At 28.9% G+C, this 13964-nt stretch overlaps 1 protein-coding gene across 3 annotated transcripts; it reads left to right on the top strand.

The window, feature by feature from the left end:
* Positions 1-1677: 1677 nt before the first annotated feature.
* Positions 1678-13328, top strand: LOC146535518 (protein rolling stone-like). 3 transcript variants are annotated; one of them, XM_085191437.1, is made up of 6 exons: positions 1678-1875; positions 2748-2797; positions 4194-4610; positions 7606-7716; positions 8015-8216; positions 11757-13328. In XM_085191437.1, the coding sequence occupies exons 3-6, from the start codon at positions 4298-4300 to the stop codon at positions 11950-11952; spliced, it is 822 nt and encodes a 273-aa protein (XP_085047563.1). In that variant the 5' UTR covers positions 1678-1875; positions 2748-2797; positions 4194-4297; the 3' UTR covers positions 11953-13328. The 3 variants fall into 3 exon arrangements, with proteins under 3 accessions (XP_085047563.1, XP_085047562.1, XP_085047564.1); XM_085191436.1 differs by lacking the exon at positions 2748-2797 and having other exon boundaries at positions 1679-1875; XM_085191438.1 differs by lacking the exons at positions 1678-1875; positions 2748-2797 and adding an exon at positions 3588-3717.
* Positions 13329-13964: the final 636 nt, after the last annotated feature.

Here is a 13964-nt window from a genome sequence, read left to right as displayed (position 1 = left end):
TATATTATTATTAGTTTTTATTTATTTATTTATTATTTTATATATTATTAAATTTATGTATGTTTTTATATATACTATTACTATATTACTATTGTTATAGTCGCTAATATAATCATTAAACTGTTGTGTCGCCTGTATAAAATCGCAGGGGCACTCCAGGGAGTAAGTAGGAGTGTTTAAAAAAAAAACTCTACACATATCAGAGTAGGCAGAGGGAACCTAGTGTTAAGACATTCCATTTCCACTTTGTGCCGAATTCTGGGGGCATTGCGTGTTGAATGACAGAACTGGATGCCGCATTTTGCCTCGCGACATCAGAGCGAAGAAATGGAAATATAAATTTAAATAAATATTTCATCTCCTCGAGTAACATTCGAACCGACAACCAGTTGGTTTTACAGTCACACCAGTCTGTGCCCCTTCGCCACGAGTTATAGCGTTAGTAGCGTTCAACTTCAACGCCAATATGAAATTAAACATGGCTTTTTATAAGCTTCTTACTATAAAGTTTTTTTTTTATTGTTAAAAAAATGGTTTATTTTTTGAGTGAGCTTTTATTTTCCACCCCGTGAATTGACACCTACCGAAATTAAATAAACACATGTTTAATTTTTTTAAGAATGTGAATTTTATTTAGCCTGATTGGATATAAAATTATATTATTTATTTCAAATTAGTAGCTATATTATAATTATAATGTTCCATAGTATAGAAACATATTAAGGTTTTGCTGCGCTGGAATACTCTATATAATACATATGCAGGAACGATATTAGAAGGCATCGGAATGACTGGCGGTGCGTGAAGACAGATTTTCTTCTCGGACCTTGAAAAATAGTAGACGGCGCACACGCACGTTTTAATCAGGGCTGGTATTATTTTATACGAACCGTGACTGCTCCTTGAACTTAATTATAACATACCCATTATTTTTAATAAAAATAGCGATTTATGAGCTTAAGGCACTAGAGCCACGCTACTATGTCTTGTTGTAAAAAAATATGTATATCCTTTTTTTATTAAGTTTGCCTGACACAAGACAATCTTATACTTGTATAATTAAAATTACTAATGTTCCTGCGATCTCAGCGCTATATATTATTTTTTTAATTTCAATTACTAGCAATGTGACCGACCTATTTTGGATCAGATTTTATTTGTGTAGCTTTTGAAACAATAATAATAATCTTCTAATATTGTTTTTTATAAAAGTAAATAAAATTTCATAAAAAAAACAATACTAAAATTATTTATTTGCGAATCACACCAATTTAATATAATAACATTTATAAATCGTATTTTACTTAAGGGCAATATAATTCTTAATTTTACTTAAGTTTAGTAAATTTTACTTAAACTTACTTAATATATTTTTTTTTATTATTTAACTATTAATATATATATATATATATATATTTGTTTTGCAAAAACTGTGGTGTATGGTTAGAAGCAAACTAATATCGGATGCTATACGATCAAACCAGTTTTCTATTCTATAATACTTAATCACTTTCAATTTCTTAAAATGTTGTGAAAAATTAATGTTGATTCTATTCATAGAGCGAAGAACTTTATATATATTGATATATTTATATTTATGTTTCTGTTAGTAACCAATTGTTATTATTTAATTGGCAGCCCTGCGCTTACGGCTCATCTACTAGATCTTTGCATCGATATATCGAGTGTAAGTCAGTCGCTCTCTTGCGCTAAAGTGCGCACGGCGCGGCGCATATGTTTTTTTTATTAACCGAAAACATCGATAATAAATTAATTGAACAAAAATATTATATATAAAAATAATGTAGTTAAATTTTCAATTAAAGTGTATGTGGTAATAATAACTCTTATACAGCTATTTCGTATTATAAAATGGTAAGCATAATTTATTTCTTGTATTTTTATTTTTAAATAATCTTATTTCTTATATTAATTTTTTTGTTACTACCGCCTTTTTCCTTTTTTAAGCTTCTTGACAAATGACGAACTAATTAATTGTTTATTTACCGGAAAATTTCCTACTAATTAATTATAATTCTTATTACATTTTACTAAATTATAAATAAAAAACGAATGTATATGTGGACTATATAATTAAGATTAAAACTATACATTTACTTATTTTTATTTACTTATTTTTTTTATTTAAAAGTTCGACATTATTTTTATAATGCTTGGATGATTTGGTTTGTATAATTATATTTAAATACATACAAAAGCATTTAAAATTAGAATCTCCATCTGCGTAATATTTCCACGAAAAAAAAAGTAATAAATTATTTTTTTGTTTTTAAACGTTACTACTTTTTGTTTAATGTATGTTTCTATTTAAAAATATGTGTGCAATTGTGCACAATAGGTACCTTAATAAACAAAGTAGTTTGTCTCAGTAAGAATAATAATTTAAATAAATTAATTCTATACTTATGAATATTTATTTCGTATTAACATAAGTAGCATACTTGGACACTAATATAATAAATCTGACATTTTATACCTAGTATGCATTATGCATTTAAAATACTATTTTGGTATTTAAAATGATGGCACCGATAATATTTTTATATATATCCTTAATAAATTAATTTTTAATACCAGCGCTTATAAGCTTTGTTGAAATCCTTGAATTTTTAATGTCTTATGTGAATCCTGTTTTATTTAAACATAAATTGTATTGGAACGAAATTATTACAAATAATTATTTGTATTTAAAATGAATAAATAAGCATGAATTTTCATGGTTTCAGTTTCCAGCAAACGCTAACAAAGCAATTTCCAGATTAGACTTCAGGTTAAAGTAAATATAGAGTTCAGGTTAAAGTAAAATAAATTACATATAAACATTTTCATGCACAATGAGCACACCATATTTAACCTTTATAGTAATTATCATATATTAGAATTTTTGACATTATAAAACCCAAGTTTATCGGTCTGTTTAGTCTATACCTAAGAGCAATTAAAATTAAAACCCAAATAATCGTGATAAGCAAATGGCTCTGTTAAAAACATCATTTCAAGAGTTAATTTTTAAGAACTAATTTTATTTTTAAATTAATAACAAGACCGTATTGCACCGCGCATCCTTGCAATAGAAATATCTTTTCCTCGATTTCTACAAGCCGTGAAACTAATGAGAGACTGATTCAATAACACGCAGTCTAATAAAGGAATACCGATGAAAAGTATTATAAATAAATGTTATCACTATAATCGTATGCAATAACCGCTTCCATTTATTCGAGCGGACATCCTAAATAAGGCAAACGTGTTATTATGTACCTTGTTTAGTAAATATTTGGCATCTCTTGCACTTTGTTCTTTTTTCAACTATAACTTAAATGATGTACAATACATATATACACATACATATATATATAGTAGTACAATCATAGTTGATATATGGACAAAGTCCACGTATATGTACAATTTAATTAATACATCGATGATACACGTTGAACATGAAAGTAAGTACCTGCCTGCAATACGCTTTATATATATATACAACGTTAATAAGCATATATTTTAATAACATAGTTATTACTTGAAAAGTATGTATGATTATATCATAAAATTCGTCGTTTTAGCTAGACCGTGTTCCAGATAAGAGGCAAGAGATCAATACCGGTAGTCGTCTGTATGTCGCCGTTGTTAGTGATCTTTTAGAATTCAAATTATAGTTCCTGTAGGATTTGGCGGAAGTTTTCAATTCTACTGGTAAAAAAACAAATCATTATGTAAATTATTATCAAATAAACAATCGAACCAATGTCTCTGTTTTTGATATTGATAGATACTAGATATATAATGAATTGTAAAATTAATTTATACTTTATCAATATTTAGGGATAACATTCATAACATTTTGAGTGTCCAAATCTTCTTGACTCTACATATTTCTGCTCCTAATAGCAATTAAAAATAATTGTTATTTATGAGATGGAATATTACAAATGTATAAGACGCTGATATCGTGCCTTAGACGTCGCGGTGATACGTTAAATCATTTCTCACGGCCATTCATACATAGACAGTAGACACAATATATTCAAGTTAGCCGAATTCATTTTTTTTTGGGTGAAGGTTGCGTAGATGCTGTCATTGTGCTCTACAAGACTGTAATTGGTTTGTGGTGCGTAGATTAGATTCCCATGAGATTTATGAAATAAAAACGTCATGTAATTTGTTCACAGAATTCACAGTATTCCCAAGGAAACAGAGCCCCATATCTAATTGTCAAGACGTAAAACGGTTCATTTTTACTTTATTGAAATATATTACGAGAAAAATTTTAGACATGTCGAAAGTAAAGAATTGGAAGGAGGAAGCTCCCGCTAACTGCTATTCTTGTTGTACGGCGGCTCTTAAGCAAGAGAACGAACCGGCTGAACTTTTTGGGAGGTCTTGGCACGCTGGACTGTCACCTCTTATTTGGAGGATACCAATTTTCCTGTGGGCCATTGTCATAATTTCCTGGTCTACTGCACATTTTTGGGGACCTCGAGAAAAATTTTTACTGTACATGACTCACTGGGGCTTAATTCTAATTTTCCTGGAGTCTCTTTTTGGAATCGTGGTCGCAATCAGGAATATTCGTGGTCATCCGTCCGGTAAGTCACTTGATACTACAACTTATTTACCTGATATCTACTAATTAGGGATGTATAACTAGGGGGCTTCGACCTGGTAACTTCACTCACCAACCCCCGCTCTTTCCGCTCGCTGAAATCATAACAAATTGAAACTCTTCCATAAATTTTACGTTTTTACACTTTTACTTTTTTTATACAATAGAAATAGAAATAGAGTTCGCGAAGCTTAAGCTGAACTTGTGAAATCACTTCTTGTACTCTGGACACTGCATCCTCATAATAACTCTCGTACGATGTGTCATTTAAGTTAAAAATATTAGCTTACAAGTTCAAAATTTAGTTCCTTTATATCATCAAGAACAACATTGCGTCTACCACTCTCGTGCAGTGATAGTGCCAACTTTATCGTTCACCTTTATTAAATCGAACATAAAAATAAAATATTAAAAATTAAGAAGTGTGTTAACACTAGGGAAAAAAAACTAAAATAAGCCATAATATAAAAAATATCTCTAAATTTATCGTTGGCTCACGCTGTGATGCGAAGAAAGAGCACGTGGGTAAAGTCTGACATCGCAACAATCTAGCAGCACACAAATAGCACCAGCTTGCTCCCATTCGTGTCGCAAAATGCATTGGCACATTACTTATCCCAGACTCGGTACTTATCTACGTATATTGATAAAATTAATTATACATTAGTATTGTCTAATCATTTACTTTTCTATATTTTTACGTAAGAATTACGTAACGAAAACCCAGTGCCCTGCAAACAAAAATACTAATTTTAATATAAAAATAAATAAAACCATTTTAAAGGGTGCAAATGTTTTTTTATAAGTATGTATAAAACAAAAATATATTTAATATCAATTAATAATAGAATTAATAATAATTCTAGTTCAACGCCGTACTATAAAGGCTGTAGTATGTAATTGGAATATATTTGTATACCTAATGTAAATTTACAATATATGTGAGAGTTTTATCAATCTAGATAACAAAAATGGGATAAAGTTGGATCTGTAACTCAGCATGCGAAATTTTCAAATGAGCAAAAATGTTAAATTGTTTTGGCTTATGTCTAGATATTTTTAAAAGCGGGAAATTCGTGAAGATGCGTTAGGTCAGCTACTTTAACAACATTGATATTTGTTTAATTAATGTTCTACATAAATATTTACACGTTGCATCATCGAAATATTTAGCGCTTATTTTAATCAAAATAAAGCCTCGTTGACCATGAAATAGTGTCGATAATTTAAATATACACACGAGAAGGTATTACTAAAAAAAAATTACGAAACATCCCGTTTAATATTTTTAATAATTTGAATTGATAAGCGAATTATAAACTGTATCCGCTCTATGTAAATAATTACCAGACTTAAACATGTATTGAGTTTAGAATTGCATTTAAACACATAGCAATGTATAGTAATAAGTTCTATTTTTTAAATGTTTTGTGCGTTTGTAACTTTAATAAAATGGGGAAATGTACAAAAATTAATCACTGAAATATGCCTATTGATATATTATTTTCGTTGAGTTCACTATTGTTTAGGTAATATCTAAAATAAGAATATTTTTAAAAAGTTGTAAATTATGATCAAATTCCTCCACAGGAAGTATGTTTGTGTAGGTTGGAGTTTTTAAAATATATTTAGGCAGAGTCCAAACCGCTGAACGACGCATGCGAAACCGCGGGCTTATGCTAGTTTGAAATAAAATTATTTTTTGGTCTAATTAGAAAAATACTCAATTTTTCTTAATAGATAACAATTGTAGAGATAAGGAAAGGAGTGACATAAATTGATACCCTACATACATAATAGTATGTTAAATACGGAAGACGTAAAATTTATCCTTAATTAGTGATATGTAAAGAATTCGTGTAAGTAGTTTGTGTTTATGTTTTTTTTAAATAATACTTATATATAGAATAATACTATAAATTAACAATTTTATAATTTCCTTACTAGCTTGAAAGTATAAGTTAACCAGTTTAAAAATGACTTATATATAAAAAAAAATATATTTTTGTATATAAGTTAAAAAGAATTGCCTATATTGTATTGTAAAATATTATTTTAAGACGAAATGTATTTTTTTACTCCTGTAGTCGAGCAAGGTAAGGCTTTGTCCTTGCGTACGGTCAGTTCGAATGTCGGCGGAAGACAGATGTCATCATGCGTGAGGAGAATTACATATTACCCACCCAGCAAAATTCCTTGTTACAATTATTTTCTTTAATAAACAAATTATTCATTATGAATATTATGTCATTTTACATACCTGTGTTAGGTATTATTATATTAATACTGCATAATATATAACTTATTAGTATAGACTTGTTTTAAAACTTTTACTCATTAAAGTACATTTAAATTAATTAAGATGAATTAACAAGACCGTGTTTCGATACTATAATAGTGAACAAGTCATCCTTGACTAGTTTTAAAATGGCAGCTCTTAATACTTTACAATTTATATGATAAAATAAACAAGCTGGTGTCTGTAATGTACATACATATGTATATTACAGTAAAAGGATTATGAACGCTTTGATAGGTTCCTCAATGGTAATTTTTATAAAGAACGTACGTTAGTTTTATAATAATTGTTGCTTATGGTTTCATAACCATATTTATAAATAACAGGTTCGTTGACCTTGCAGAATATTAACTCGTATTAATTACGCAACAACGAGTAATGGTAAGTTGTAAAAGCGTTCGATTAAATGTATACATTTAAATATAAACAAAGAATCTCGAATGGAATATTTACATTTCTACGTTATGATGACAACTATTAGGTAAATAGCTGTTTTATAAGGTCAAGCCAAGGCCGAATTTGAAACATCTTTGAGAATTGTAAATTTTTAATCGACTATATATGTTATAAATTATAATTAAACTTATTATCTATCTATTATACAAAAAAAAAAGTTAAGTCGCTTTTTAAAATATCTAAATAAAAGAAAAAAAATTGATAAAAAAAAATTCTATTACAGATACTTCACAAGGTCTACCTTGGTACGTTAAAACGTACTGGGTACTGTACAATATCACTGTTCCAGTCGCTTTCCTCATCACGTTGTTTTATTGGGCAGTACTGAGAGCTCGTGAGTAATTTGAATTAATTAAAAAATCACAATTACCATGACATATCACAAGCAAGTTTTTATTTTTTTCCAAAATATAATATGGACATTTTTTATTATTTGACATTTATATTACACAAACATAAAAAATGTAAAAATATATTTAATATTAATATTTTTATTAAATAATTTTGTAATATTCTCAAATATACCGTTATACAGTAATATGTCGTCATGTATAACATAAGGTCTATCGATATATATTACGATGGTCAACGTCAAATAAATAATTATTTATTAGTTTAAATATTCACTTTAGGTGCAGCTGGAAAGAAGATGAATTACGCACCAAATCCAATTTTGGACATCATGCTGCACGGTATGAACTCCGGGCTGATGTTCATAGAACTTATTTTTTCGGTGCATCCCAGCCGACTGCTCCACATCATGCAGCCTCTTTATTTCTCGCTGGCGTATTTGCTGTTCACCGTGGCATATTTTATTGCTGGAGGACACGACCCGTACGTATAAATAAAATTAATTCTTTTTTTCTTTAATATTTATTAAAGTTTTTTCTATCAGTAAATATTTCTCTACATTGTTATACCCGAAACATTTTATGTTGTTTATTTTTAATGTCAATTTAATTCTGGAATTTTCCTTGATGTTGCTCTAAAGTAACTCAAATGCTTATTTGAAAATATTTCCATTCTATTTTTCATAATAACCCTTGACCACAAACTTTATACTTATATCGATTTATATATCGAGATCGATTAATATATCGAAATTAGAATGACAAAACATCGTCCTCGTTAAAAAATGAAATTGTTCAAGTGCAGGCGTAGACGACTAAACATGTATTTTTTATAAAAAGTAACTTAAATTTATTAATTTACTTTAATTTGTGATATAAGAATATAGGTACGTTGATAATTAAAATTGATAATTTAACCACGTTAATGAAAATTGATCAATCAGTCACGAAATAAATACAAAATTATTAATTAATAAATTGCAGTAAATATATATAATAAAATATTGAATAGAATTAATTTCATATTTACTGACCAATTGACATTTTGTAGCGAGCATTTCGGGTCAATGTCAATATACCTCTAGATACATACACGATACGTATAAAATTAACTTAAAAAATGCAAACTAAATTACTTTCTATTCTAATAAAAGTATTCTAAAACCTATAACAAATTATACCTAAAATTCAGATATTGTGTTAAATAAAAGAAATAGAGTTACACTAATGCAAATCACCGGTCAAACAAAATTATATGAACTAAGATTTGAACCAGATTAAAGTAACATACTTTATCTTTTCTATTTTATTTTTTTAGGATATGTAAACACCTTTACAATATTATAAAGCAGAGAGAATTATAGATAGGTTATATAATTTACACCGTTCTCCATGTCCGCGTTAATCCGTTTATGGGATTTGTGAATCGTACTTGTGAACTACACAATTGGATACACATCCAGACAGACAAAATATTATATAATAAGCGTAAATGATAGATGAATGATGATGATAGCATAAATGGTCAAAGAGGCCAGCACAAGGGCTAGTAGTATTAGTAGTTGTGGGTCTGATTCCCATTCAAGGAAATGAAAAATTTTATATTTTCTTTTCCTAACTATTACAGCGCGGCGTTGAGTACAGCCACTCCACACGCACTGCCTCCAGAATTCGGCGGAAAGTGGAGAGCGAAGTGTCTTGACACTGCATAGTGTTAGTCTTAACTTTTGAAATATAAATATAAATTAATAGTAATTATTAACTATTAGATATATTTTGAAATATACCACTGCAATGGACATCTATACACTGAAAAAATACATTTTTAACACTTCATTAGTCAACTTTAAGGTAAAGCTGATAAATCTTAATTTATCTTTAAAATTTAAATGCACACATCATTTTCTCAATGTCACTCGATATAGACACAATATTTTAGTATCTACTGTTTACACATTCGTAGTTATTTTGACAATAAACAGACACCTTATTGGTGTTTAAGTTGAGAGACTCTTGCGCATATTTACAAAGACCTTTTGAATAGGCTAACGTACATATTTACAACGACAAGTTACAATTTTATCTTTAGTTGAGCGTAACTGTGGAAACGTATTTCGCATTATAATGAACAGAAAATAGTTTATCTAATAAAAAAAATACGTTCCATAATACAAATAATTTTACAAATACCTGACCTTAGTATAATGATTCTAATCGGTTATATCAAGACTGTTGAAGAAATTGCAAAATAGTTATAAATTGCATATTTGAAACTTTGAATTAATTATAGTAGTTTGTCATTGACCTTTTCCATGGAAGAGCGTTGTAGGGTCATCACAGCAATCATAGTCTAAATTATTATAAACACTTAATAGGGCAATTAGACCGATTATTCCGGTTACGGAAGTAAATCAATGTTTTCTACCACTAGCGAAGTTTTTCTAGTTTTATTTTAAACAAAACATCATAGAATTTTTTTTATTATTTTTCTTATCTACTACTAAGATCGCCATGATAAGTAATTAATATTTTGTAATTATTATTTTTTTTTAACAAAAAACTAACCGACTTCAATCAATAAAATAAAAAGTTTAAAATAAATTTACTCAACATAAAGCAAAACTAATTTGATTTTGTTAAAAAAAATTAAAGAAAGATTGTATAATTTTGAAGTCGGTGCCAAGTAAAACAATCAGACTTAGTAGTTTGATATTGTATTGACACCGATTAAAGGTTAAAATTTAAATGTTTTAATATGCATTTAAAATTATCGAAAAATATAAAAAAGGGTAACAATAAAAATCCGCTCCGTACCGCCTAATAAAAGCAAAAAAAAACCACAATTCGATAGATAGTTTCAATAGTCCTACGCAATATTACGTATACATATTGTACTCACAATTAGAATTCGTGCCGAAACAAAGGCCTATATAAATCTTAGGAAGTTACCACATAGTATAGAAATATTCCATTCTGCGATAAGTTTAGAAACCAAATATTATTGTTATTTTCAACATATTTAATAGGAAAAATACTGAATTATATATAAAAATAATTATATATAACTTAATTGTAATTAAATATGATCATTTATTTACCATAATATGGTATGTAATATCCCATTAAAAACATAAATGTGAAATGAGAGCCAAGTTAAATGTTAAGTAATGTGTCGTTCTCGAATCCACCGACAAAGGTTCTGAGTTCTGTGTTCACTCAGAATAAAATTCCAGCTCTAAATTTGACTTGACAACTTTTGACGTAGAGTACAGACCTTGTTACATTTGCATGTTAGTGTACTTACAGTTTGTATTGAATTACTAGGTTGATATCTTGTTTGGTGCCTGATACAAAAAAATAGCCATTTCAAATTTAAAGTACGAACGTTTTTGGAATGTAAGAGAACGTTTTTCAAACTTAAACACCTAAGCAGGTCAAATTATATATTAAAAAAATATTTTTCAAATAATAATTATTCTAATGACGTGGCCTTCTTCTTTGTTAGAAACATTATTATCCTTAAGCCAAGGCAACCACTATAATCAAAATGATGAGTTAGATAAGTCAGTTGTCACTGTGAATACTAATATTAGAGTCATTGACTGTTATGATAGAGTATGGACAAACTATTATATCATTCCTTGCATAATAAATCAGATAAGTAGCAATAGTTTTGGAAAAACGTGTAAATCAACGAAGCAAAATCCGAAACAAAAGAAACCGAAAATCCATATGATAAGCCTGGGTACCCTACAAAAATATTTGAAACAATAGCAATAAAAAAATATCTTTCCAATTTAAAATATTCTGTTTTGACGTAGAAATATTTAAAGTTCATTAAGTAATATTTCAAGTTATTACGGTTTAAGCCTTATTATCTTTGATATTCATTTAAACGGAATATTTTAAATGGCCAAATCCAATTATATATTACATGGAGCTGTAATTTTCTGCAAAATATGTTAATAACCCTAAAAATATTAATAACACTTTTAATTATAATTCGTATTTTTGTATCTTTCAGTTGGGGCAACGCTTTCATCTACCCGGTCATCGATTGGTCTAAACCATTGCAAACATTGGTAGTTGTCACACTTACAGCACTCTTCCTCGCACTGATGCATATAATCACAGTATTGGTGGCCTCTCTACGTGATTTTATAATCAGAAAATGCTCCATAGACAAAAGCGGAGAGTACAACGACGCCTTCGAAGCATAAACTAATCATTAAGAATACTATACAAACATAGGTGTATGGATATTAAAGGTTACGGATAATATAAAATAAATCAAATTGACGTCAAAAGCGCATATGTTATTAATAACGAACACAGTGCAATGTAATTATAGAATAGACATTAACTTATTAGAGAAACATGAGTGTGTGCTGCCAAATTATTTATGATAATAGACTTACGTTCAAGACTATCACAACAAATGATTAAATAAATTGTTCTATACGTTAGGAAAAGTCATGGCCTTGATGTACCAACACAAATCAATTAATATGATCGTTTTTTTAATAATTCATCCAAGAAAATATATCTATTCACTTAAATTGCTTTGCGTTTATCAAGAAAATAAAATGGGATGATGGAAACAAAATATTTTAATACGAATATTAAGTATCAGGGGCTCAACACTGTATAGTATTTATATTTTGGAGATTAAGAACTGAAATTATGTTTAAAAAAAGTCATTTATATCCAAAAAGCCCTAAATTTCATATTTAAAAATATCAATTTGTGCCAAATGAATTAAATTCCCGTAATAAAATTGTGAAAGTAGTACATAATATACCCTTGAATAGTAATCTGGTATAGACAATTTACGCACCTATCGACAATGAACTTTATCGAAACCTTACGTAAGAAGTTAATGCACAACTGGATACCGTTTTCCAAAAGACATTAAGTAGTAAATATAATTATTTAGTAAGGCAGATGTGGGTAGGCCGATAGTTGGTTGGTTTCATAGTGAGATTTTTATCTTAAGTTTATTATTATTAGATAAAGATTATTTAGCTAAGATTGTACTTAAATTTGTATTAAAATAAGATCTGTGATGTTTATTTTTAAACTATTTTATTGTATTCACTAAAAGAATTGCCAAGGCAATTTAAGGACTATTATTTATTTATGTTATACATAAGTTATTTAAGCAATAATTGTAACTACATGTTTAGTAAAAAAAGCAAATAAGTTATATGAATCCAAGATCAAGTACCATATCCAAAGAATAATTTTAACGTTTATTATTTCAATATTAATTAATGTTATTTTATGTAATTTGCGAGTAAAATGTTTAACTTGTCGTCCTTTTAAAACATGTAACATAAATAAATATTTCACGATCTCATATTTTGGAACTCCTATACATTACATTGTTAATATGGCTGTAAAAGCTAATTGTGACAATTATAATTTAAAATATATAAAAATAGTATACAATAAATTAATACACAACCATTTTAAATACATAAAGGGAGTAAAAGGACTATATCTTAAATTTATAAAGACGATTCGGCAATATATACAAATATAATCATATACATGTACCATCATATTTGATTACTAAATATATAACAATGCTAAATGTGTGTCTGTTTTATTTGCCTTATTAAATAAATACTAAGTAAACTTTGAGCCTTCTTACAATTCTGTTAATAGTGAAGAACAACAGTAACAATAATATGCAATATTTTTTTTTTTTTTTTCGAACATGTGGATAATGCTGTTAGCCCTATTGGCTTTTACAGCGACACCGGTTGGGTAGGGAAGAGGGTACTCTGTCCCTGAAGAAATGCAAGCACTAAGTGGCTGCCTGTGAGGAAGTCGACGACTGTAAGGGCGCCCCCTGCGGGACTCGAACCTCGGCTTGCGGCCGTCGAGCGGACTGGGATTTCACCTACGCTAAGCAAACCAGCCGCGACATGAAGTCGCGACTGGGGACAAATTAGACTACTCTAAGGGAGCTAACGGTCCCTAACCGCTGGGCCCGACCGCGCCGAGACGCGATCGAGCCGTTGAATAAGCTGGACTTCGTCGTCGATTCCGTCGACGACGGTGTTTGTGTCGTGTGTGAGTAGTGTGTTTCCTACCTACATACGGGGCAATATGCAATATTGTTAATATTCATTTGTATTGAATATTCATTCGTATAAAGTCAACATTCTTTGGGAAATTGACACATTCAATGAAACAGTACTACTTACTTATCTATTATTAGCAC

This window comes from Heliconius melpomene, chromosome 10 (assembly GCF_056956725.1).
Source record: "Heliconius melpomene rosina isolate 202511_hmr_F chromosome 10, ASM5695672v1, whole genome shotgun sequence".
NCBI lineage: Eukaryota > Metazoa > Arthropoda > Insecta > Lepidoptera > Nymphalidae > Heliconius > Heliconius melpomene.
Note: the sequence above shows the minus strand (reverse complement) of the source record. Positions and strands in the feature narration are given on the sequence as shown.

Bases quoted from the DNA above. Each gene is read 5' to 3' on its own strand.
- LOC146535518 (XM_085191437.1), top strand. From the start codon at position 4,298: ATGTCGAAAGTAAAGAATTGGAAGGAGGAAGCTCCCGCTAACTGCTAT. The intron at 4,611-7,605 runs GTAAGTCACTTG...ATTCTATTACAG, and splicing joins TATTCGTGGTCATCCGTCCG to ATACTTCACAAGGTCTACCT. The intron at 7,717-8,014 runs GTGAGTAATTTG...TATTCACTTTAG, and splicing joins TTGGGCAGTACTGAGAGCTC to GTGCAGCTGGAAAGAAGATG.